At 43.1% G+C, this 26,867-nt stretch overlaps 1 protein-coding gene across 3 annotated transcripts in view; it reads right to left on the reverse strand.

Moving 5' to 3' along the window:
• The window catches only part of PPARGC1A (PPARG coactivator 1 alpha), a 206,617-nt gene that overhangs the window by 49,249 nt on the left and 130,501 nt on the right, over positions 1 to 26,867 (reverse strand). For all 3 annotated transcript variants that reach the window (XM_075346931.1, XM_075346930.1, XM_075346932.1), the window contains 2 exons: positions 23,660 to 23,705; positions 23,477 to 23,550 (listed from right to left, as the gene is read on the reverse strand). In XM_075346931.1, the coding sequence (XP_075203046.1) occupies positions 23,477 to 23,550; positions 23,660 to 23,705 (120 nt within the window). The remainder of the gene's footprint in view (positions 1 to 23,476; positions 23,551 to 23,659; positions 23,706 to 26,867) is intronic.

The following is a 26,867-nucleotide window of genomic DNA, read 5'->3' on the forward strand; positions in this document are numbered from 1 at the left end:
CCTTTCTAAGGGGGCGGTTCGTGCGGCGTCACAGCGGTGTCACTAAGCGGCCCCCCAATAGAAGCGGAGGAGCGGAGATGAGCAGGACGTAACATCCCGCCCACCTCCTTCCTTCCTCATTGTGGGTGGCCGCAGGTACGGTGATGTTCCTCGTTCCTGCGGTCTCACATGTAGCGATGTGTGCTGCCGCAGGAACGACGAGCAACCTGCGTCCTGCAACAGTAATGATAACCGGGAATGCAACGACGCATCAACGATCAACGATATGGTGAGTATTTTTGATCGTTAACGGTCGTTCGTGCGTTTCACACGCAACGACGTCGCTAACGAGGCTGGATGTGCGTCACGAATTCTGTGACCCCCAACAACATCTTGTTAGCGATGTCATTGCGTGTAAAACGGCCTTACGTCTCCTGCCCCCAGTCTTACACTCACCCTCTTGCATTTTCACCTGTTCTCAAAGCCGCTCTAGTCCCGTGGCACCATCCTGTGATCGCAAGTTTTAACTCTCCGCAAGTCAGAAATTACATCACAAGGTCTCAATGCAAGTCTATGAGAGCCAGAATGAGGCTCACATAGACTTACATTGAAAATGCCATGAAACACTGGAGCAGCCCGGCAGGTCACAAACTGCCTGAGACCGAATGGAGCTGTGCTGATAAAAGATCAGAATGCCAAAGGGTGAGTATAAGACCGTGGGCAGGGAACTTAGATTAAAAGCACCACTGTAGCAAAAAAAAAAAAAAAAAACCGCTGGAGTGGTGCTTTAAATCTCAAAAGGTCACAATCTGACCCTCCATTTTTCAGGGTGTTCCTCCCAAAAATGTTTTGTCTGCCGCTACTCCGCTCTGCCAGATTTATGAAAAGACAGGTGACTGTTACAGGCTGCGAACTGACAAAAGACGGTGCAGAACACTGTTATCACACTTGCACAAACTATAGGCAGTGAAGCTCCTCTCAGAATGAAATTCTGACTATGGTTTTTATTGCTGTCTATTTTCTTTTGTCAAAGGAGCCTGCTGCGCACAGCAACAAATAGCTGCCATTACCCAGAATGTAATGGGTGTCAGACAAATCACATAACACAAACAATCAACACTATGTAGGCCATATTTCAGCGGAGCACAACCTTAGCAGTATTTATGATTACTGCATTGAAATGTGTTCTATAATAAACAAGTGCCTCTATATCACTCACACTTACGGATTTTTTGCACTCAGATCTTTTGCCGGTTATGTGCGCTCAACAATCATTATTTTTTCAGTTGCCTTTTCTGAGCTTACAAAATGCACATTTTGATCTCAATAATTCAAGAACGATTTATGGGAAACAATTAGTTGTTAGTGATATAGATGGCGATGAATCGTGATTTCTAAGAAGATTAACATTCCATAAATGTTTAGCAACTCAGGAGGCTGTTGTGCAATCATAATAATAATACCTGCATGTGTCACAACATGACTAGGGAAAGTCTGGCGTACGGCGCAACACACGACAAAACAAAGGGTGCACAGGGGACAGTATAACAATGGTAGGTCCTAGCGCTAGTAAGAGGGAAGATGAGACACCTCCTACTCTCACCTCCACACCTGTTGCCGAACAGGATACCTGAGACCCTGGCAGACCCTGCAATAACACTGGCAAGTGAGCTGGCAGGTGAGGGACACTAGCCCCACCACTGCACTAATAAAACACCAAGGGAAGGAAAGACAGACAGGGGATAACAACAAACGACAAAGGTCCAGTCAGAACCAGGACTGCAACCTACTCAGCAACTTGCGATAAGGGCTCCACCAGCATCTTCCACCTCAAGGCCTAGCTTCCAAATGGATCAGAATAACCAGCACCCTCTACTGGGAGAAGAGGTTATATATAGGAACTGGGAGTGGTCCTAAACCAGAAGAACCTGAGACGTAATGAGTATGCTACTGGCAAGTAAAAACTGACATTAACCGTTTACTTGCCAAAAGAAAGGAAACTACATTTAATAAAGAGTCTTACATGGCAAATGAAGGATTCTAGCCCTGAACATGTCACTAGTCTCATACACAGAAGAGAGACAGTCATGACAGCATGTTTCTTTTGGGATGCCTACTCGCTTTAGAGCGCTGCCTAGTGACAAATAGACTATTTTAACCATATTCAAGTGATAAATATGGTACGGGGACAACAAAAAGGATGCCCTCCCTCAGAATCCCCCGTGCTACTTCTAGGTTCCTGCCCTGCAGAACTCAGCACGACACTGTATTACACGAGTACCTATTTATATAAATAGGTCCTATGTAATACCACCTTTGCCCAATAGTGGCCGCTGTAACAGGTGATTAAAGCTGATTGGTGAGGATTTCAGTTGCTACCGCCAGGGTGATGAAGTGATCTCCAGATGATCCTTCCTCAGGCCATAGATATAATTTAATTAACAACTAAAAATTACCATCCATTTTATGTAAAATCAGAATTTGCTCTAAAAACATATCCCTCAATCATCACACTTGATAAACTTTTCATATTTTCTCCCTCAGATTGTAGGGGAGCTATACTTTAAAGTTGCTATTCAGAGTAAGTTGTCATAAGTGTGCACAAGAAGAATAAGACTATTTCTAACACTAGATGTTATGATGTCGGCCATACACTGAAAAGCAGAATGAGGAGTTGAGACAGGAAAAGAAGTGGCTCATAAGTGGAGAAAGAAGAAAATTTCTCTGATAAGACATATTATATTTTCTTATATTTTCTTATATTTATCCAAAATAAGAAAAAAATAACAATAATAATTTTTGTACAGTTTGTCTGTACCTTAAATGACCAACGATCAGCAACATGTTTTCTGATTGGAGGTCATTAAATAGGCTGACCACACTTCTGATGTGCACACAATGGTCAGTAATTGACAGCTCTGTGTTTCAATAATTTTATTGTAATTTAAGTTTAAACATATATTACATAAAGAATTTCATATGTAAATTTATATATACTGTATACATTAAGAATAAGTATACGTATGTTTACTATTTAGTATTGTTTATGGGTCAAGGAAGAAGGGTTGGGGAGGAAAGGTTAGGGAAGAAGAACATTAATGGGGCAAACTTGGGAAGATCAAGGAAAAAGGGTGGGAAGGGTAATTGGTAATTGATAGTACTGTGCACACAGGCTGCCATTGTTCTCGGCAGAGCAGGTCCGGTTTACACAAGACGTGTTGCGGAAAATTATGATGTTGAAGCAAGCTTAAAAATAATTTTAACCAACGAACAAACATTTTACTCATTGGTGATTGGCAGCCGGTTTACACTGCCCAATTACTGAGATATTAGCATTTTCTAGGAAGACTCGTTCCCAATAACTGAGAGTGTAAATTCACCTTACTAACCTCTTGCTGACCCTCTAGCCTATAGATTGCTTAGAATCCTGACTATAAAAAGGGCTTATATTTTTTTGGGGGGGAGGGGAGTAGAAATATTTCAAGAAGATACTGTGACACTACTGGCCAGAATACACATCCCTTAAAGAAATTCTGTCGGCAAGTTTTTGCTATGTAATCTGAAGATAGCATGCTGTAAGGGTTAATAGAGGTTTCAGCAATGTGTTTTCACGGTCGTCACTCGTGGGGACTAGTGACAGGCTCAGGTTCGGAGTCTCTTTAGTACCATCTGAGAATATACACATTAAATGTGTTTTTTACTTTTGGCATATGCTGGGTTAAAGTCAGTTTTGCTTGCCAGCAGCAAGCTCATTACCTGTGCTCGGGTGTATCCGCTGATAACCACTCCTAACCTGGATAAATACCCTCTGCTCCCAACAGAGGGTGCCGGTTATTCAGAGTCCTTGCTGGAGCTTGGTCTGGAGCGTGAAGGAGGTGTTAGCTGCTGCTGTTGTTTGGTGTGGAAGTAACCCCATTGTTTAGTTGATTTTTCCTTACCTTATTTACCTTCTGTGCACTTTTTTGTGGTCCCCCTGGTGTTTGTTTTTGGTGTATGTGAGTTTTTGTTGTCTCCTCTGTCAGTTTTGTCAGTGTGATTTTGTGACTACTGTCATGACCCATCCCCTGGGTGGTGGGTATGGAGGGAGTTACATCAGGGCCTTGGACAGGAGATAGGGAGATGCTGGTGGCTCAGACCTCACTACCATCAAGTGTACCTCTGAGTTGAGGGAAAGCTCAGGGTGTATTTAGTCTGAGGGCCAGTGCAGGAGTTCCCATCTAGTCACCCCTTGATGTCCAGAGTGACATGCATCTATTTTCACACTGTGTGCAGTTGTTTGCCTGCAATATTTGTTTTAGCTTCAGGACATTAGGTTCAAATGTGGAAAGAAAAAAACGGGCTCCATAGACGAGCAACAATCAGCTTCGCACTGGTCTAAGGAACCAGACCACTATTGCGGACATGGGACACCTGCCCCGGAGCTGCACGCTCAAAATCAGACAGCAGTGCAAAAATTCAAATCCAACACAGGAAAAAAGAAAAAAGCAGCAACTCACTGGGGGATGAGATTAAGACTGGAAACACATCTATGCGAGTAAAATCGGTCCGACTGGGCTGAAAAATACTCGGCTAATTTTAGTTCACGTTAGGTGCGAGTGCAACGCAAGTGCGATGCTTTTTGCTCGCGTGTGTGTCGCGTTTGCGATGCTAGTTTCATGCAACATCTTAATTATATAAAAGCTATTACACATGTGTCATTTAATTTACCTTTGGGAATGTGATGTCACATTCATCTGTTGAATATTTAATGAGCAAAGTTACTGCCACACTCGCAAATGTGAACGCTGGTGCGCGTGTGTAATCCTACTTTTAGGCTCTGTGCGCACTAGACCGTTTTACCCACGGATTTGCCGTGGAAATTTCTTGAGAAATGTCTGCAATCTTTGTGCAGACATTTCCCAGCAAATTCTATGAAAAAAAAAAATAGCTGTGCGCACTGTGCGGATTTTTCTCAAGAAATTTCCTTGAGAAGAATTTCTCGAGAAAATTTCTTGAGAAAATGAGCATGTCAATTCTTTTCCGCGGGTACCCTGCAGATTTCGGCAGTACAGCCTGCAAAATCCGCAGGGAACCACCCGCAGGAAAATTGCGGCAAATTCGCAGCTATTCCGCGGCTAATCCGCGGCAAATCCGCATGCGGATTTGGTGCGGATTTTTTCTGGAGGTCCGGAAATTTTTCACTCCCAGAAGTTTCTCAAGAAAGTTTCTTGAGAAACTTCACATTTCTAGTGCGCACATAGTCTTAATCCCCTTCCATAGGAAATCATTGGGACAAATGGTGCGAGAAACTCGCAAAAAAGCAGCATGCTGCGATTTTTTTCTTGGTCCTATTTGGACTGAGAAAAAAATCGCAGATTAGAGCTGAATCATTCACTAACATGTGTCCGATTCCAATGCGAGTTTTTCTCGCATTGCTCTACTGCGAGAAACTCGCAAGTGAGAAGCAGCCCTAAGTCTTCTTTATTGTGCAAACACAAGTGACACATAGTCAAGGGAGGGTGAGCTGAAGCCTTGGACAACTGTGACTGTTTCACGCTAGTGTGGGGCTTCTACGAGTCCACCCCTTGATGTCCAGCATGACATGCGTCTACTTTCACACTGTGTGCAGTTGTTTGCCTACAATATTTGCTTTAGCTTCAGGACATTAGGACATTATCATACTAGATCAGCTAGAGGTCAGCTACTCTAACACGCCCCCTGTTGTGATTAGCAGCTCACTGTCTATAAATATGTACATATAGAGCCTGCTGTGGGTGGGGTTGGCTTTCTCAGCTCTGCTACATACTAAATCTAAAACCTTTGGCTGTATAAGAACGGCTGCACCCAGTAATCTAAGTGATACATCATTGGATTCAGAATCTCATGCTGCTCTCAGATATAACAAAAACCTGCTGACAGATTCACTTTAAAAAAATAAACAATAATAATAAGATAATAGGTTATTAATAATAATAATAATATAAATAATATAAATAATAATAATAGAAATAATATTAATAATAATAATAATAAATTAATAGACAATATTATAAGAGAATAAATAAATATAACCAATGTATTATTTTTCCTAACCTTAAAACATCTTAATATCGCCTTTAAAAGGCAGAGAAATAGCAGCACAATAGCGTTCAGTCTATTACAACCACCTGCTGCTTTTACAATAAGAAACATTATTAGAAAGAAATGTCCTTCTGAATAAAAGAAGCATCCGAGCAGCATATGTCACCGACCAGCACAAGCAATGAAGCGTAATTCCAATTTACGCTAATCCAAACATGAACCGGCATAAGTAGGAAACCAGTTTAAACCACGAACCAGCATAAGGATGAACCAGTATAAACTGTGAACCAGCATCAACCATAAATCAGCATAAGCTACAGACTGCAAGTTGTATTCCCCAGATGACTCACAAACCCTGCCACATTGGCAGCTACGAGGCAAAATCATTTAATACAAAGACTGTCAGAGACTAGCACGGCTGCATCTGCCCGAGGCAAATAAACCAGGCTCAGGTCTCCGGTGACACAAAGACGACAAAGTCATGGGCAAACACAGCCAGCGACAGCCATTTTTATCTTTAAAGATGTACATCATACAATTTGTAAACAACAATATCCGCAGAGACGACAACAAGAATACAACGGAAAGTCTTAGAATCGAAACACTTGGATTGGGGAGGAAACACACAATTTTAATCCTCCGCATCTAGAAATGGATGTTCCGAGCTGGAAAATGTCGGAAACAAGTTGTACCAGGTGCAGCTGAAAGCTAAGCATATTTTGTCTGGATTTTTTCTCTACAGCCCGCAGTGGGATATTTTCTCGTTGCTGTTATACTGTATGTACACAGTCAATTTTGAAGATGAGAATCAAACGACATACGATAAACATGAAACAAATGCTAAAACAATAAGGAATGTTCACATTTTCCGAGGTCAAAGTGCATAGAACAGGTCACAGGCAGTCACAGACTGAAAGCAAGAATATGATGTGTTATGGGGGGTCATGGGTTTCATATCATAGCATTTCTGTATGCAAGGTGTCGATTCGTATTGAATTGATGTTGCCCTACAACTTTGTAATTCACTTTTTTCTCTCTCGTTCCGTTTTCAAGATAAAAATGCTAACTCCGTTGTTTTCTACCACGTGGCACTATAGGTGGTTTCACTGCATAGCACATGGCTACTTTACTATACCTAGACACCACTTCTATGCCTATAGCTGCCGCCATTCTCAAGTTAATTGTGGTGGACAGAATATGGGTGGACACACTATATAGTCTCTATTACCCCTGTAAGCTGCCCTATTCTGCCCCCTCCCCTCTAAAACGTCACCATTTCTGCATTACACCTTTTTTCCACATTCTCTCATGCTCCTAACTTTGGTGAGCTCTCCATCAATGGAAATCTGCAAGTAGAAGCTGGATAATCATATAGCTGGGATGATTTAGGAAAGCCTGCACTCACAGGGGGTTGGACCTGATGGCCCTTTAGGTCCCTTCCAACTCTACCATTCTATGATTCTAGGATTCTAATCCCAGCGCTTGGCTTGCGCTATGTAAATCAGTAGGTGAAGTCAGAGGTGTTGAATTTTCTCTCCCACCATGTAAATACACCCACTGTGGATATGAGTGATATGGTTTGCAAAAGTGATCTCATTGCAGGCTCTGTGCAAATCTGGTAGCTCGCCGAGATCCATCTCTTCTGCTTTCCTGAGAATACGCCATGTGTCGATGAAGGGAGCACACACCCAACCACGTTGAGTTTCCCCAGAGAATGCATGCCCAAGAGTTAGAAAGAGGCGGCGGTGACATCACTTTAACAAATCATCTCTCTCAAGCAAACTAGGGCATGGGTCTGGAGAAATTAATATCCTCTCGACTAGTCACCCATTGATTTATATAGCGCAAGCGCAGAGTTTAAGACTATTTTTGCATTTGCTTAACAATTACTAAAGGGCTTGTTATATTGCAAGAAAAGGGTGACATGGTGGCAATTTATGGGTGCTAAGACAGCTGACTGGTCTCCTTTAAAGTGAATAGATAAGGAAACACATTTTTAAAAACAATATTGAAAAAAAAAATTGGATAACAGAGGGTATCTTCTGTTCACACAATCATCAGCCCTTAGCCAGAAGGGAGAAAGGATTGCAAAAAGTGTCTATCACTCTGTAGTATGAATAGGCACTAAGGCTGGGATCACACGGGCATATGCAAAATCAGTCCCATTCTCATCCAGAAAAGTGGGCAATGATATTTTCCGACGTCATCAGTATTTCGTCTGTCGGGAATTTGTTTTTTCTCAGCAGCCTAGTTTACAGGACCACTTCCAGTTTCCCATCTTACAGAATTGTAATGTATCTGATGTCTTACTGATGGTCCAGATAGCATCCGATTTTATTCTCATACCAAATACAGCTGAAAACAAAAAACGCAGATCTGTGCCGCCTCCTCGAATACCATTGATCGGAGTGTAACCCCTTATATTAGCGGATTGCACTTGTCCAATTTATACAGTCGTGTGATCGAACCCTAATGCTTTCTTTTTCCTGCGGTGGTGATGGAAGAAAAATAAACACTTACTGCACGATATTCCACAGATAACAACTGATTGCTGGTGGTCCCAGTAGGGAAACACTCCGTGACCATTTTGTTGTCAATGGACCCTTCAAACAAGTTAAAATCATCTGAAGCCCCCCAAAACAACACGCTCCTGCTCAAACTCTAAAGAATTTCTAAAATTTTAAAGCCTCTAAAGATAACAAGTATACCCTGGTGGTCTCATGTACAAGTGTCTAGTTCCTATTGACCTAACGGCCTGGTGTTTTTGGTGTCCATGGAGCTACTGTGACTTAGGGAGGTTTTTACGTTATCAAAAGTGATTGCATTCTGTATGGAAAGTCTCCAGAAAGCACTATGGCTTTTTTTACACCCACAGTGTTCCACCGACTGGTGAATGAGACTGAGAGAACCTTCCCTGAATGAGAGAAGCATTGTTGTGCATGACCAAAAAAAGGTAATCAGGTGATCAGTGGAAAAACTCAGAGGTCAGCCCTCAACAATCATTGAAGGGTAACTGGAATTTCAACTAACTTCTCAGAATAATTTGTCCTGTGGCTTGTATCCTGCATTTTTATCAGTTTTACCCTCTGCAGGCTACATCTCTTAATTTGCAATTGACTCTAAAGGTCCAGTCACACTAAGCAACTTACCAGCGATCCCAACAACGATAGGGATCGCTGGTAAGTTGCTAGGAGGTTGCTGGTGAGATGTCACACTGCGACGCTCCAGCGATCCCACCAGCAACCTGACCTGGCAGGGATCGCTGGAGCGTGGCTACACGAGTTGCTGGTGAGCTCACCAGCAACCAGTGACCAGCCCCCAGTCTCCTAGTTACAGCACACATCAGGTTAATTAACCCGATGTGTGCTGCAGCTAAATGTGCACAGAGCAGGGAGCAGCGCACAATGCTTAGCGCTGGCTCCTTGCTCTCCTAGTTACAGCACACATCGGGTTAATTACCTGATGTGTGCTGCAGCTAAATGTGCACAGAGCAGGGAGCAGCGCACACTGCTTAGTGCTGGCTCCTTGCTCTCCTAGTTACAGCACACATCGGGTTAATTACCTGATGTGTGCTGCAGCTACATGTGCACAGAGCAGGAGCCGGCAGCACAGGCAGTGAGAGTGGAGGAGGCTGGTATCAAAGGTAAATATCGGGTAACCAAGGACAGGGCTTCTTGGTTACCCGATGTTTACATTGGTTACCAGCCTCCGCAGAAGCCGGCTCCCTGCTCACTGCACATTAGTTGTTGCTGTCTCGCTGTCACACACAGCGATCTGTGCTTCACAGCGGGACAGCAACAACTAAAAAATGGCCCAGGACATTCAGCAACAACCAACGACCTCACAGCAGGGGCCAGGTTGTTGCTGGATGTCACACACAGCAACATCACTAGCAACGTCACAAAAGTTGTTCGTTACCAGCGATGTTGCTAGCGATGTTGCTTAGTGTGACGGGGCCTTAAAGGCCCCGTCACACTAAGCAACATCGCTAGCAACATCGCTGCTAACGAACAACTTTTGTGACGTTGCTAGCGATGTTGCTGTGTGTGACATCCAGCAACAACCTGGCCCCTGCTGTGAGGTCGTTGGTTGTTGCTGAATGTCCTGGGCCATTTTTTAGTTGTTGCTGTCCTGCTGTGAAGCACAGATCGCTGTGTGTGACAGCGAGACAGCAACAACTAAATGTGCAGGCAGCAGGAGCCGGCTTCTGCGGACGCTGGTAACCACGGTAAACATCAGGTAACCAAGAAGCCCTGTCCTTGGTTACCCGATTTTCACCTTTGTTACCAGCCTCCTCCGCTCTCAGCTGTCAGTGCCGGCTCCTGCTCTGTGCACATGTAGCTGCAGGACACATCGGGTAATTAACCCCATGTGTGCTGTAGCTAGGAGAGCAGGGAGCCAGCGCTAAGCAGTGTGCGCTGCTCCCTGCTCTCTGCACGTGTAGCTGCGTGCGCTGGTAACCAAGGTAAATATCGGGTTGGTTACCCGATATTTACCTTAGTTACCAAGCGCAGCATCTTCCATGCGGCGCTGGGGGTTGGTCACTGGTTGCTGGTGAGCTCACCAGCAACTTGTGTAGCCACGCTCCAGCAATCCCTGCCAGGTCAGGTTGCTGGTGGGATTGCTGGAGCGTCGCAGTGTGACATCTCACCAGCAACCTCCTAGCAACTTACCAGCGATCCCTATCGTTGTTGGGATCGCTGGTAAGTTGTTTAGTGTGACTGGACCTTAAGCTGATGGGTGGAAACTAGCTGCTATGATGTCTTCTATACACAGTGTAGCAGGTGGAGATGGATTTCTGATCCATCTTCTTACCACAAAGTGAGAAGAGCAGCAGAGGAAATTATACACCAGTACTAAGGTGTGTGGATGTGAATCCAGCTCCATGGTGAGGTAAACATGGTATAGAATTCTCAGCACGATCTTTCTGTGACTACCTTCGAATGTTTTCCTCACTCCTCCTGCTCCTCCCCACCATCTCCATACAATATAATAGGCTGCGTGACTTGACACCTCACTGTGTTGGCTGTCCATCTAGTCTTAAAACCAGTACTCTAGCAGGATGCAGCTAAGCACCCACTAGTGGAAGTATCACAGGTGAAGGAGGAGCAAATCACACACACACTTCCAAAAAATGGAGGAGGTGATTGCTGGATGATAAAACTGCACACTAGTGGCTTGCATAGAGCGCTGTTCACACTAGCAGATACATAGTCACAAGCCCGCAGCCTATTAGGTGACGCCCATACTATTAGATCAGGTGGGCAGCCAAGCCATACCCCATATGTGCACAGTACTAGCTTTTGGCCTGGGCGATGTACAACTGCAGCCCATCTTTGCTGTAAGTAATGCTTAACTTTTTTGTTGCTATTTTTTCCATCTAGTCTTAGACAAGACTGAGGAAGAGTTATTCTTTCAGAATGGATGGTGAGTTCAGGAAATGAGTTAAGGAAAGAAGTGGCTCATAAGTGGAGATAGAATTGGAATTCTCCAATACGAGTTATTAAACAGATTCTTATATTCACAACTACTATTGATTTCTGTAAACTTTATTGAATGTACAGATTCTTTTGAAGTGACTGAATATCTATGCAATGTGTTAAGAGGGTACCACGATGAAGAGGGGTCCCTCCTATTTCTGGTGTCAGGAGATCACAGCGCAGGGCTTCCTACACACTTGCTCAGGTTAATACTACTGGCTGTGCAGATTCTTCTTTATCCAATGCTGCTAGGGTTAAGCAGATCCTCGGGTCTCCTGAACTCTGAGTGTGACCAATAGTCAGCTCTTCTCTATTGCTAATTAGCTCTGCTATAAAGTCTTCCCTCCTAGTCCAGGTAACCACTGGTGATAGTGTCTGCTGTACTTGCCTCTAGAGGGAACCTGTGAGCCGTGGACCAAGAAGCCATTCAGAGAACATTTGCTGTGTGGAAGTTGTGTTATTTTCCCTCTCTTAGTCTCTTTGGGTTTTCCCCTCTGGTCCGTTCCTCATTATTACCCCATGTTGTTTGGAGTGCTTTGTATGATTGCTGTTTATTTTACCCCTGTCTGTCTAATCCTCTCTGTGTCATTAACCTAGAGCGGGACTAGCGTTTCCACTGGCCTACATTATACAGCGTTGAGCCCAGGGAAAGACAAGGATAGGCATGTGGTTGGTGGCAGGGTGAATGAAACCGTATAGGGACCTTAGGGAGTGCAGGCATCAGCCTGAGGTGAGTTTAAGAGGTGACCCTGCTCCCCTTTCAATAGCACAAGGGCCCACTGTTGTAACGTGTACCCTGTGTGTTGTGGCATTCACCAGGGGTTCCCGTGTACCTATAGGAACCCCAGTGGTCACTGCTTGACTCAATGTAACATCACTTTTTATAATGGGAATACAACTTTAGGCTACAGTAAATAGTGGTTTGACTCTGTAAGGATTGTAAGGAAAGACTGTAAAATTCTGGTTAGTGGGTGTCCAATTGTAGATACACCCAATACTCCCATGAACATGCTGAGAGAATTGTGCACACTTGGCTGTTCCCTATCTCCCACTGACTATGCCCATACCCAAGCCTACAGATATGGGAAGTTTGATACACATCATCTGTCAGTGGCTCTTTAAAAGATAAAATTTGAGAATGGCTCCATTGTTATCAGTGGAAGTGGTATAAGACAGATACTGTCAAAGTGGCAATACTGGTTCTTGACACTGGGACATATGAAATGCTCTACTAATAGAAGATGCTACGTCTATCCAAATACAGCGAGATAGGGGCGTTCCAGCCTATGCCACTGTATAGGCATACGCAGGCATCCGTCACACACTCACCATATATCTCTATACAGTTTGGTGTACCAATGTGTACAATCTCAGCAAAGATGGAAAGGACGCTGTTTTGGTCACTGTCTAGTAAATAGGAGTCGAATGGATATGAAACCCATTTATACGTATACGTCTCAGGTGCAGTGTCCACAGACCCGATGCCAATTATATGAGTGAGTATGGGTCACTATCACATATAATATTAATACTATTCAGTATGACGATTAGGAAACAAATCTTATGTAACATTTTATAACACCATGTGGGAAGCAGGCTGAGATGTGATCAACAGGAAAACACAAAGGCGCTCAGTTTATTTGGCTTTCTTATCTAATCTGTAAGATAACATATCAGCTACATGCTTAATCTCATAGGTGATTGCTGCTGAGAAATGTGAAAACTCCATGAGAAGGAGCAAATTAATTAAACGCGGTCTACATCTCATTGACAATAGTGATGTGTTTATTACAGACTGACACCCTGTAATAGCGGCGTACATACCATAACTACATGATAAGGACTGGCCACAATAGCAGCATTCACTATTACTCAACTTTGATTTATTACTTTGTCTTATACAACTTAAGGTACTGTCACACATAACGAGATCGCTAGCGAGATCTCACCTGAGTCACCGTTTGGTGACGCAGTTGCGATCCCGTTAGCGATCTCGTTATGTGTGACACTTACCAGCGATCAGGCCCCTGCTGTGAGATCTCTAGTCGTTGCAGAATGGTCCAGGCCATTTTCTTCAAAGTCGATGTCCTGCTGGGCAGGACACATCGCTGTGTTTGACACTGTGTAACAGGATCACAGTGACTGCTGAGATCGTTATACAGGTCGCTACTGCGATCTGTATTGTTCTGCATCGCTGGTAAGATCTGACTGTGTGACATCTCACCTGCGACCTCCCAGCGACTTACCTGCGATCCCTATCAGGTCGCATCGTTTTCGGGATCGCAGGTAAGTCGTTATGTGTGAAGGTACCTTTATTGACCTATGCAAATACTCCTCACTGCGCGGGGGTGTATCATTTTCTGATTGTCCCTCTATTTGTATTTGAGAATTTTTAGCACATGGTGTTGTAAATGTTAATTTTCACAGATTTTAATAAAATCTTTTGATTCTCCATGGAGCGCTGAATACATGCTATTTTTAACGCATTATACATATATGATCTGATTTGATTGGCTCTGTCTTTATGTGCAGCCTATAGTATGATACCTGTAAGCAGTGATTGGATGAGCTTGGCCATTGTGGACCTCCGTTTGGTTTCGCCAGGGTGGATCACTGTTTGGTTTGGCTAGTGTGAATCTGGTTTGATTTAACCAGTGAGGACCCCTGTTTGGATTGGCCAGTGTAGACCCCCCATATGGTTTGGCTAGTATGGACCCTGATTTGGCTAGTGTGGACCCCCATTTGGTTTGGCCAGTCTGGACCCTGTTTGATTTGGCTAGTGTGAACCCCCGTTTGGTTTGGCCAGAATAGACTCTGTTTGGTCTGGCTAGTGTGGACCCCCGTTTGGTTTGGCCAGTGTGGACCCTTGTTTGGTTTGGCCAGTGTGGATCCTTGTTTGGTTTGGCCAGCGTAGACCCCTCTTTGGTTTGGCCAGTGTGGACCCCCCATTTGGTTTGGCCAGTGTGGAATCCCCATTTGGTTTGTCTAGATGTTTTTAGTTGTTGCAGGAAAAACATCTAGCCAGTGTATGTGGCACTTAGATTTAGCAAAAGGAAGCAGGAGGGATTTAAAAAACGAGACCCGAACCAAAAAAACACTTTAAAGTTTTTTACTATTTTTTTTTTTTACTTCAAACTGTGTAATCTGATCTAAACTGCAATCAAAGGGTGAAAACCCCTAAGATTAAATTCTAATGATGAGTATTTGGTGAGTCTTTGACATTGAGTATTTTCGCTGCACCATTAATATATCAACTTACAATTCTAGCAAAGTGGTTGGGATTTATAGAAATTTCATGCACACTGTGCTTTTTTTTTACTCAAGAGTAAACTGTCCTAAGGTGCCTGTTCCAAATCTGAGAGCCGAAATCTCAATCTGTGCATGCACCACCTCTGGCACCATTTTCTTGAAGTCCATCAAGTCCAACGCCGGGAGATAATGGATGCCTGCCTCACACAACCAGCACACCCCTCCTCCCAGCACAGTGCACACAGCATCGCCCCACTTGTGTCGCTGCTGGCTTCCTGTGACCCTGCTCTATTGCCCCTGCGCCCCTCCATAAGCTACATTTGGCTTATAAGACGCACCCCCATTTTCCCCTCAATTTGGGGGAAAACAGTATGTCTTATAATCTGAAAAATATGGAATATACATTTAATTAGCAATATAGTTTTTTTGCTATGTATAGAAGACTTTTTTTTTTTATTTTTATTTTATTCACTGATATAGCACCATTAATTCTGCAGCACTTTAGAGGCATCATCATCACTGTCCCCATGAGGCTCAAAAAGGAATTTCCCTGTCAGTATGTCCTTGGGAAGAAACTGGAGAACCCAGAAGAAACCCATGCAAACACGAGATGCAGATGTTGTCTTTGGTGGGATTTGAACCCCGGATCCCAGCACTTGAAAGCAAAAAAGTTAACGACTAACCACTGATCCACCATGCTAACCACTGAGCCACTTTTCTGCCCTTTATGTTATTCACGAGACAACCCTTTTATAGTTTCATAGTTAAAAGACTTAAAGACGTCTGTTGAGTCTCACCTATAACCGAACAGTTAGAGATGTTCATACTTTAATCCTTCACTAAGTACAACATACATTGTCCATATCTTCAAGTTTTCTTTGAGGTTACTTGACAGTAAAAAAAAAAGAACTAAAAAAAACAAATGTCAATGATAATAGCACATAAGCCAATGAAATAGTTATCGTTTCCTTGGAATGTAGCTACAATATGAAATCTTTCAACCTGGAAGAAACATCTCACAAATAACCGGCTGATTCCAAGTCCACAAGCAAAGCCTCTAACTAATGATCTTCACCGACATGGAAAACGTCAACGCGTCTTTCATTGTATCAGATGAAAAACAACTTTGGGTGATAGAACACCCAACGACGTCTTCAAGGTCACTTGACTGTATCTGCATAATTACCAAGGGCAATGTTCCTGCGAGGATGGTTATGGCCTGTACTCGAGCGTGTCCCTTATTACACTTTATTAGAACGCTGTGTTAGTACTACGCCGCGAACACAATGTGACAATGGAGCTATAACATAATACGCCGCGCGCGACAATCCCAGTCCGCCACAAAGAATTCACTTACATGAAAGGCACGTTTTATGTTTTTTTGTCTCATAATTGAAATGACATTTTACGGCTTATCAAATCTATGCACACATAGCTTACTATAACTAGCGCTAGGACAAATGTTCCAGGCTGATGTAAACATTTTCCCCGATAAAACCATAAAAAAAACACTTTATGAAGCTCTTGTAATCTGTTGGCAAAGAGCTAAGATTTAGGGCTATCAGCAATACAATGGCATTACAGCCATTTGTTAGCCGTATCAGCATATTCGCGTTTAAATTGCATATATCACATAAAAAGAGATATATAAGCCGCTTGTCAGTGACAGATTTGCCAACAAGACATCTGCTCCATAGACTTCAAACAAACAGACCAACAAAAAGTCACGGCAGTGTGGATGTAACAGGGGGCTACCTGTCCGGGCCGCTGCTAAGGAGCCCATCGGCTAGCAAACAGACCTAGGGGCAGCAAGGGACAATGGATGAGCAGGAGTGTAGGGGACACACATCTCCATGGCAGTGCTAACACTCCATCCTGACAATGCGGGTTTGTATGTGCACTACATATACAACATTAGGAAACTTATCTCCCCACCTTCTTATTGTATTAAAGAATTGTTATAGTTCTCTCATGTGCGGATTATAACAGTATTCACTTGGGCATCATTGTTCTCTTTTCAGCTCCTTGTCCAGTGGATATATCTATATTACAAAATCTTCTTTGTTCACTAAACATCACATTATAGGCTAAAACATTCCAAATGTGGAGCGAGACTGCAACTAGAAAAAATATAGGAACCAGATCTATCTATCTATGTATTTTTATTTTATTTTCCATCTATCTATATTGACATCTATATATCTATTTTTCTTTCCATCTATCTTTCTAGCTATCTATTATCCATCTATCTCTCTATCTATATTTCGAGCGATCTATCATCTATCTTTCTAGCTATCTATCATCTGTCCATCAATCAATCTATCTATCTATCTCTCCATCTCTCCATCTATCTATCTATCTATCCTATCTTTATATCTATTCATCTATCTATCCATCCATCTATCTCTCTTTCTATCTATCCAGCTATCTATCTATCTATCTATCTATCCATCTACTGTATCTATCTTTCTATCTATATTTCCATCTATCTTTCTAGCTCTCTGTCATCTATCTTTATAGCTATCTATCATCTATCCATTAATTCATCCATCCATCCATCCATCTATGTCTCTATCTATCTATCTATCTATCTATCTATCTATCTATCTATCTATCTATCCAATATCTTCCTATCTATCCATCCATCTATCTATCCTCTATCTATCTATCCAATATCTTCCTATCTATTTATCTAACTATCTCATATTTATGAGCTATCTTTCAGTTTCTCAAAATGCGCCAAATTGTTAGGACTGTCTTTAGTACAATAGCAATGTAGAAAACTGTCTTATAGTAAGTATATACTCTAAGCAGAAGACATGGAGGGATAATGTATCAATGGTTGTATTCCACTTTTAGATAGTTGAAAGTTTACAAATTAAAGGGGTTGTCTACTACTCGGACATCCCCATCCCAATCAGTGTGTTTCCCCCTTTTAAAGTTATGACACCTATACTCACCTCTGGTGCCGGCGTCGTACTAGTGTCAGCTTGTGAGCCCCGGGAGAGTCAGTGACAACACTTTTGGAATAGTGCCGGCAGCGGAGGTGAGTATAAGGCTATGTGCGCACTAGTGCGTTTTACCCGCGGATTTATCCGCGGATTTGCCGCGGAAATTTCTTGAGAAATGTCTGCAATCTTTGTGCAGACATTTCCCAGCAAATCCTATGTGAAAAAAAAATGGCTGTGCGCACACTGCGGATTTTTCTCAAGAAATTTCCTTGAGAAGAATTTCTTGAGAAAATTTCTTGAGAAAATGAGCATGTCAATTCTTTTCCGCAAGTACCCTGCGGATTTCGGCAGTAGAGCCTGCAAAATACGCAGGGAACCACCCGCGGGAAAATCGCGGCTAATTCGCGGCTAATCCGTGGCAAATCCGCATGCGGATTTACCGCGGATTTGGTGCGGATTTTTTCCGGAGGTCCGGAAATCTTCCACTCCCAGACGTTTCTCAAGAAATTTTCTTGAGAAACTTCACAGTTCTAGTGCGCACAAAGCCTAAGTGTTATTACTTTACAAGGGTAAAATAGTGTTTGAGAAGGGGTGTCCGACTGGCAGACAATGCCTTGTTTCGGCTATAATTTGGAACTTCTTACACCTTTTGCCACTTTTTATGTGTAGTCCAAAAAAGAGACACAGTATAGGTGAGGGGGATTCTAAGTATTAACAGATTTACCATAAATGTATAGCCAAATCTAACAGGGGTGTATTTCCATTTTTCTTGTTAAGTACAGACAAAAATAAACCCAATTTTTTTTTTACGCCTGTAATAAAGACTGGAGTTAGAAATGTCAGAGTAAGGAGCGCTCCCTCATAGTCTTCAGCGTTCAGTACTTGCAGGAGACCCATCCATCCTTGAGTTTTGACATTACATTATCAGCGGAGGAACCTGACTACATAAGATTCTGGAAAGACAAGTCTCACAAAGCCTTAGGCTTCTCTTATTTGATCAACCTCACACTACTTAAAACATAAAGATATTTCACCTGAAGATGAAATGTGTTACTGCTCCTCGCAGGAGCCTGTTCCACTCGTTTAACTAAACCATCAGCCACCATTGCCTCTCCGTGTACTGACAGACTGGAAGGGACCTGTCTGCATTGAAAGAATGTAACAATGTAATTAACAGACAAAATGACAAGCTTATAAGAGAGAATATGGAAACTGTCTCCTGCAACTAGTCTGTGATAAATCTGTTTTGGCAACAATAACAAAAAAAAAAGAAAAAGTGATAATCGCGGCTGAAGATAAGCTCCCTCATAAAGCCCGGACTGATGTATTCAGTGTACATGCCGCACAGTCTGTTATGTCGGTGCTAATTTTTAATGCGTGCAAAAAGGGAAAAAAAAGACACATATAGATAAAGAAGAAATATTTTCTCAATTAAAATGGGAATATTCGGAAAAGTGAAGAAATGTTAACGGGGATTTTATGTAAAGAAACTTCTTTAACTTTCCTATACACCTTATGGGGAAATTACTAACATTACGGTTTAATTTGCCCATATTAAAAGGGGTTGTCCACTACTTTTACATTGAAGGTCTATTCTAAAGGGCCCTTTGCACACTACGACATCGCAAGCAAATGCTGCGATGCCGTGCGCGATAGTCCCCACCCCCGTCGCAGCTGCGATATCATGGTGATATCACATGCACATGCCTGCCCTGCGATGTCGCTCTGGCCAGCGACCCGCCTCCTTATTGAGGGGGCGGGTCGTGCGGCGTCATAGCGACGTCACACGGCAGGCGGCCAATAGAAGCGGAGGGGCGGAGACGAGCGGGACGTAAACATCCCGCCCACCTCCTTCCTTCTGCATAGCTGGCCGGGACGCAGGTAGGAGATGTTCCTCGCTCCTGAGGCTTCATACACAACGATGTGTGCTGCCGCAGAAACGAGGAACAACATCGTAACATCGGTCTTTCCCAATTAATGGAAATGACCGATGCTACACCGATGATACGATTGCGACACTTTTGCGCTCGTTAATCGTATCATAAAGGATTTACACACTACGATATCGACAGCGAGGCCGGATGTGAGTCACTTTCGATTTGACCCCACCGACATCGCACCTGCGATGTCGTAGTGTGCAAAGGGCCCCTTAGGATAGGTCATCAATGTGTTGTGACACCCCGCACCCCCGCCGATCAACTGTTCATGGTCCCGGCGGCAGAAGCAGAAATCCAGAAATGCTCAGTTCCGGAGCTGCCTCGCCTTCTGATAGCGGCAACGGCCGGATACTGCACATCCGCCTCCCATTCTAATCAATAGTACCCGACCACAGCTGCTCTCAAAAGATGGGGCAGCTCCAGAACTGAGCACTTCAGGCTATTTGCTGCCGCTGCCAGGGCTGAGAAAAGCTGATCATCAGGAGTACAGAGTGTTGGCCCCGGCCGATCAGACATTGACGACCTATCGTAAGGATAGGCCATCAATGTAAACGTAGTGGTGAACAATCACTTTAAGAGGGGAAAATGAAACACTAATGATACCAGATAAGAACTTGTGTAGATTTCTGCTGCAATTTAAGACAATTTCTGGGGTACATTATAGTGGATATTTTAGAAGTTTGCCGTCCCGCCACCTCCCAAAGGCCCTACCCCCTCAATAGAAAAGTGGCACAAATGGTATCAAATCAGGCATTCATTGAAAATGTATCATTTATTTGAAAAAACACATGCGTTCATAACATTTATCTTTTTTTAACTCTTTAGCATTTTCATAATTTTTTACAGTTAGTGAAATCAAACTTTACTTCAAGAGTATCAAAAACCAAAAGTCATACATATACAGAATATGTGGCTGCCATTAAAGAGGATCAACCACCAGGATTTTCATATATAAACTAAAGCCAGTGCTATACTAGTGCTATCATGCTGATTCTATACATACCTTTAGTTGGATCTATAGGATTTGAAATACAGGCAAGTAAAGTTTGTGAAACACACTGATACTTGATTGATAGGTGGTGCAAAATATCTTTGCTAGTTATTCCCGCCCCTGTCTGCCTGCCTGTCCTTCCTACCCCTGTCTCTGTTATTAGAAGGGGAGTAGGAGAGGAGGAAGGACAGGGAAAGGAAGGACAGGCAGTCAGACAGGGGCAGGAATAACTAGCAAAAGCCGGCCTACCTATTAGATATTCTGTAACTGCTATCAATCAAAAAACAGTGCATTTCACAAACTTTAATTTCCTGTATTTCAGAAAGTATACATCTGCTCTCATAACTAAAGGTATGTATAGAATCAGCATGATAGCGCCAGTATAGCACTGGCTGTAGTTTATATATGAAAATCTTGGTGGTTGGCCCTCTTTAATGCCCTTGAAGAGAAGGCACTGGTCAATCTCATCCACTTTAAAAACTAATTGATAAACAATTTCTGCAGGATTTACCTATCTGGAGTAAATTCATTGCTTTCTAACCAGGGGTCAGTACATGGCACATCAATAAGGAATAGAGGTAATGGGTAAAAAGAAAAATCAGACACTAGTAGTTTACAGAACCGGCAATTCCCAGCCAGTCTCCCACAATAACCTCAAACTGCATAACGTCTGCGATCCGACGAGGGCAGGCACAATGAGTTTGGTATCCCCACTGACGGCCCTTGTTGGACCACAGACGTTATGCAGTTTGAGGTCTGGCAAGTACCAGGGTGGGAGACTGACTGGGAATCCCTGGTTCCATTGACACTAGTAGTTTACTGCACGTTTCTAGCACCACGCCCAATTGAAGTACTTTGTACGGTTTAACTCATGGACTGTTAAGGCCACTTTACACACAGAGATAAATCCTTGGCAGATCTGTGGTTGCAGGGAAATCATGGACATATTGTTCCATTTGTACACAGCCACAAACCTGGCACTGATTGTCCACAATTTCACTGCAACCACAGATCTGCCGCAGATTTATCTGTGTGTGTAAAGTGGCCTTTAGCGTTATCTGTGTCCCTTCCACCAGGCCAATCCTGATCTCTTTATCCCACAAGGACATGCATTGTATTTTAAGAAAATACTGGTTAAATAATAATTTTCGTTTTGACCCTGTGGTTTTATTTTCTACTATTTGCAGAGAACCAACTTTAAAAAAAATGAAGTTATAAATCATTATATTTCTTGTTTGTTATTTTCCAATTACATTTTTTATGTAACTATTTTATTTCCTTAGACCTAAACCTATTCCAACTCCGCAACTAAACTCTACTTCTATTTAGAGTTCGAAAATGTGGGTAAAAAAAATAAACACTTATTTTAATTTTAGTGTCCTTTATTTTAAGAGGGAGGGAATGTTGGTTTTTTTTTGTTTTTTTTTGTTTAAATCAGGACAGCTAAAGGTCTCTCCCTTTTCACAAAACTACAAGTGACAGGAGTGGCAGAGAGCTGCTGTGTACATGATTGAATAATGTTGCTGCCTATGCAGAGCGCAGCAGTTGAGATGAGTTTGTCATAGTCTACAGTGCTCTGCATAGGCAGTGACTGAAAATACAAAGCATACTTTATTAGGCCTCCTTCAAACGTTTGTGCTTCCAGTGTTATGTCTGTTTCCACATGTATCGGAGACACGGACACATATAGACCCATTAAATTGAATGGGCTTGCGCACATGTCCATGTTTTCACACGGAACTGTGTGTCCGTGTGGAGAACACATGTGTCCGTCTGCTCCACCCGGCAATATGTCCATTTTTTATCAGCAACACGGGTGTCACACGGACCGCACACTGATGTGATCCTTGCAATATGTACTGGAGAAAACACATGTCACTTAAAAAAAAAAAATAAATATATATAGTTACCTGTCTCCGGTGCTGCTGTCTCTAGAGCTGCTGATGCTTTTGGGTCCTGCTCATTATGCTCATGAATATTCACTGCACTCAGCGTGGACCCGCAAGCAACAGCAGTGCTGGAGACAGCAGCATCGGGGACAGGTAAGTATACCAGCTCATGCTGTACATGTGCTATCAGGATGTTACATGGATAGCACATGAACAGCACCAGGAAAACACACACAGACACACGGACACATATACGCAACCTCATCACGGACTGTACAAAACGTTCATTTTTTTACAAATGTGTGAAGGAGGCCTTATATTGAGAGCTTTGGGCGAGCACTCACTGTGCCTGGGTGCCCCTCCAAAGAGAAACAACTCAGTGCAGTGGAGTACAAAATCACTTGATAGTGGGAGTGAAGTGGTGTGAATTTTTTCACACTCCTATGACAGCCACTCTGGTGGCCTCACCACGTTGTGCCATTAACATATACTATAAGTATTAAATCATGTTAGAAAATTCTATCTCAGGAAAGAGGGTGAGCTCTTAACCATGAGGATGGTGTATCAGATCAAAATGAACGAGTCCGGGAATATCCACTGGGGCTCTATTGTTCATGTGCCCTTAGTCGTCAACCATCCTTTAAATTGAATTATTGATTTTGAAGTGTGGGAGTAAACCAGAAAACTCGGAGGAAATCCACACTAACATCAGAAGAACGAACAAATTTCACACAGTCATTTGGATTCGAACCCACGACTTCAGTGTTGTGAGCTGGATTGGGAACTAGCTTAAAAATGGAGCTTACAAATCTAAAATATTCTGTGAAAAACTCATCCCGCAACATCAATTCAATCATTTCTATTGCCCATCTCTAGAATTTTCCCAAAAGAGCTCTATTAAAACAATTGCCTAAAAATAATCACAATAATTAGTACTAACCTGCAGTTCCAGAGAGCTCCACACTTAAGGTTCGTTCAATAGTCTTGCTCTCAAATGGGGAACCCTTGGGGTCACTGGAAGACAGCGCATATTTATAAAAACAAGCTGAAATGGAGCTATTGTAGCCAAGACGAGAAGACAACCCTCCCTTGCCAACAAATCTTGCCTTTGCTTAATACTTACTTTGGTGACTCAGGTGTCAGAGGAAGTGACAGACTTGATGCCTTGGCTGTAAATTAGACAGAAAAAAAAATGTTCAAGCAATGATGTAGCTATTTCAATAAGTTTACAGCTATTATAGAAATTGGGTTTATATTTTTGCATTAAAAAAATCAATATTTGCTCCAATTCTGGAATATTTATTATCAGTTATGATATTTCATGTGCCTTGAGGCCAACCTGCACTCACATATAGAGGTCATACTAATCAACTTACCCAAGGTGTACACAAACTGGGGCCAGGTTTATGAAAAGCCAAGAAGCAAATGTATATTTTTGACGTATAGGAAAAAATATAATCAACAAAGAACACACATACTGTATAAGATTGTTTAGTTCCTGCTCTTGGTTTGAGATCCGCTCCACGTCAGGTTTGGGTTTGGCAAGTAGCCTGGCATGTTCCAATTTGGTAAACTGCCTTGGACAATTTAATGGCTTCTAGGACTCACACCTGGGCCTTGGTAGTGATGGGCACTGACTTTATTTGAGGGACTGAGATATTTGTTATGCTGCATCTTGGTTTCTGCTTAACTCCCGAGCCAGTTTGTGACCTGCCCTGGGTCCTTGGACCTTCTGTCTGGTGTGTGCATTTGGTTTGGTGCAGCTTCAGAGGTTGTAAGACTTATGGATTACTTCTAAGTGTCATCTACCTACTGCCTGTGGTCAATATTTCTGCTAGTTGCCTGCCAGAGGTCTCCAGTCAGCTTGCTAACTGTCTGCCAGAGATTGCCAAAATCTTGTTACCTATCTTGACTTGTCAATGTCTCCGCTACCTGTCTGCCTGAGGTCACCAGTCCTTCTGTTACCTGTCTACCAGTGGTCACTAGTATCTTGTTACCTGTTTGCATTCGTCAGTAACTCTGCTACCTCTCTGTCTGCTATCTTCAGTAATCCTGTTACTTGCCTTCAGTCTTGAGTAACTCTGCTACCTCTCTACCAGTGGCATTTATCAACCTTGTCTCCTGCTTACAGTCGATACACCTGCTATTCATCAAAGGTCTTCTTCTACTCTGCCATATGTCTCAGGTCTTTGGTTGTGCTACCATAGCCCATGCTGTATTTAGCCATTATGTTTTGTAACTTTGCCCATATCCATTATCTGTCTGTCTGTTTATCCCTAGACTTTACTAGACCATTATTTAGAATTCCATTTGTCCGCATTCCCCAAGCTCCACATAGCTGCTGCATTGGGTCCGGTATGTACCAGTAGGTGTTAAAGTATCAGGCTGAGCATATAAAAGCTGATTGAAAGCAATCCCTAGCTGTACATAATGGAGGGAGACACATTATAAGCTTAAGCAAGCAGAAGTTACATCCTAGAAATCACTTGCGATATCTTGAGAACTAGAGGATCCACCTCCAGCCCATGAGCCCACCTCATGTAACATTGATGTTGACTTGTTGAGTTCAGAGGCCCAAGGGCTATTTATATAATTATTTGCAAATTAAGACAAGCACTTTTGGAACTTTCAAGTTATTTTCTAAGTGAAAGGGCAAAGGATAGTGGAAGGGCAAAGTTCAAGTTATTTGCCACTTCAGTGGTAGAAGTCTCATGATCCGGGATGTTGCTAACCTTTGTCTTATATTTTCACTGTCATGGTCAGTCTACTTACAAGATCTCCACTTTTCTATGTTCTGTAAATTGTTTTATGTCCTTCTAAAAGTTCCAATAGTTGACAATCAGATCTAGTAGCATAAGGGTTAAAAAGTTTAAGTCATATGTATCCAAAAGAAAAGTTTACTTCCAAACCAAACAAAGCAGGGGAGGAAAAACTGATAACAATAAGCCAATAGTAGAGCAGCAGGAAATGTATTGCAATCTTGATCATGGTCTGCTGTGGGATCCCCTAAACCAGGAGTCCCCAAACTGTAGCTCAAGAGCCACATGTGGCTCGCAGGAAATGTATTGCAATCTTCTGGTGGTCATGGTCTGCTGTGGGATCCCTTACGCCAAGGGTCCCCAAACTGTAGCTCAAGGGCCACATGTGGCTTGCAGGAAATGTATTGCAATCTCCTAGTGGTCATGGTCTGCTGTTGGATCCCTTACACCAAGAGTCCCCAAACTGTAGCTCAAGGGCCACATGTGGAGTACAGGAAATGTATTCCAATCTTCTGGTGGACACAATCTGCTGTGGGATCCCCTACACCAGGGGTCCCCAAACTGTAGCTCAAGAGCCACATGTGACTCGCAGGAAATGTATTGCAATCTTCTGGTGGTCATAATCTGCTGTAGAATCCCCTACACCAGGAGTCCCCAAACTGTAGCTCTAGAGCCACATGTGGCTCACGGGCCTGTGATGTGTGGCTAACGGCTGTCTGCGAGCATTAGCACCAGGTGTACAACTATTAAGAGCAGATCTCTAGGTGGTGACTTTTGTGTGTAGCCCTGCACAGTAGAGCAGATGTGAATAGGGGTAATATGGGAAAGCCTGGAGCTTGGTATACTGCCTTGGTGTGATTTCGGTGGAAAAGATTTGGAAAAGATTTGGCTGTCATTATACCAGTAATGGGGGCTTCAGGTGTCAATACTGTAAATGGGGCAGGAGCTGGATGTGGCTCGCAACCCTTTTGTATAGTTGAATGTGGCTCCTGACCCTCTACCGAAGTTGAATGTGGCTCTCAAGATCAGAAAGTTTGGAGATCTCTGCCCTACATGATTTCAAGGTCCATTTAGACAAAGTAATAAGGGGCGATTGAGCCAGTGATCATCCAACGAACGAGTAAAATGCTTGTCTGTAAGGTAATCAGATATTTTATGCTGGCAAGAAAAATCACTTAAAGGTCCAGTCACACTAAGCAACTTACCAGCGATCCCAACAACGATAGGGATCGCTGGTAAGTTGCTAGGAGGTTGCTGGTGAGCTGTCACACTGCGACGCTCCAGCGATCCCACCAGCAACCTGACCTGGCAGGGATCGCTGGAGCGTGGCTACACGAGTTGCTGGTGAGCTCACCAGCAACCAGTGTCCAGCCACACGTGCAGAGAGCAGGGAGCAGCGCACACTGAGCGCTGGCTCCCTGCTCTCCTACTTACAGCACACAACGGGTTAATTACCTGATGTGTGCTGCAGCTAAATGTGCACAGAGCAGGGAGCAGCGCACAATGCTTAGCACTGGCTCCCTGCTCTCCTACTTACAGCACACATCAGGTTAATTAACCCGATGTGTCCTG

Source organism: Anomaloglossus baeobatrachus, chromosome 1 (assembly GCF_048569485.1).
Source record: "Anomaloglossus baeobatrachus isolate aAnoBae1 chromosome 1, aAnoBae1.hap1, whole genome shotgun sequence".
Lineage (NCBI taxonomy): Eukaryota > Metazoa > Chordata > Amphibia > Anura > Aromobatidae > Anomaloglossus > Anomaloglossus baeobatrachus.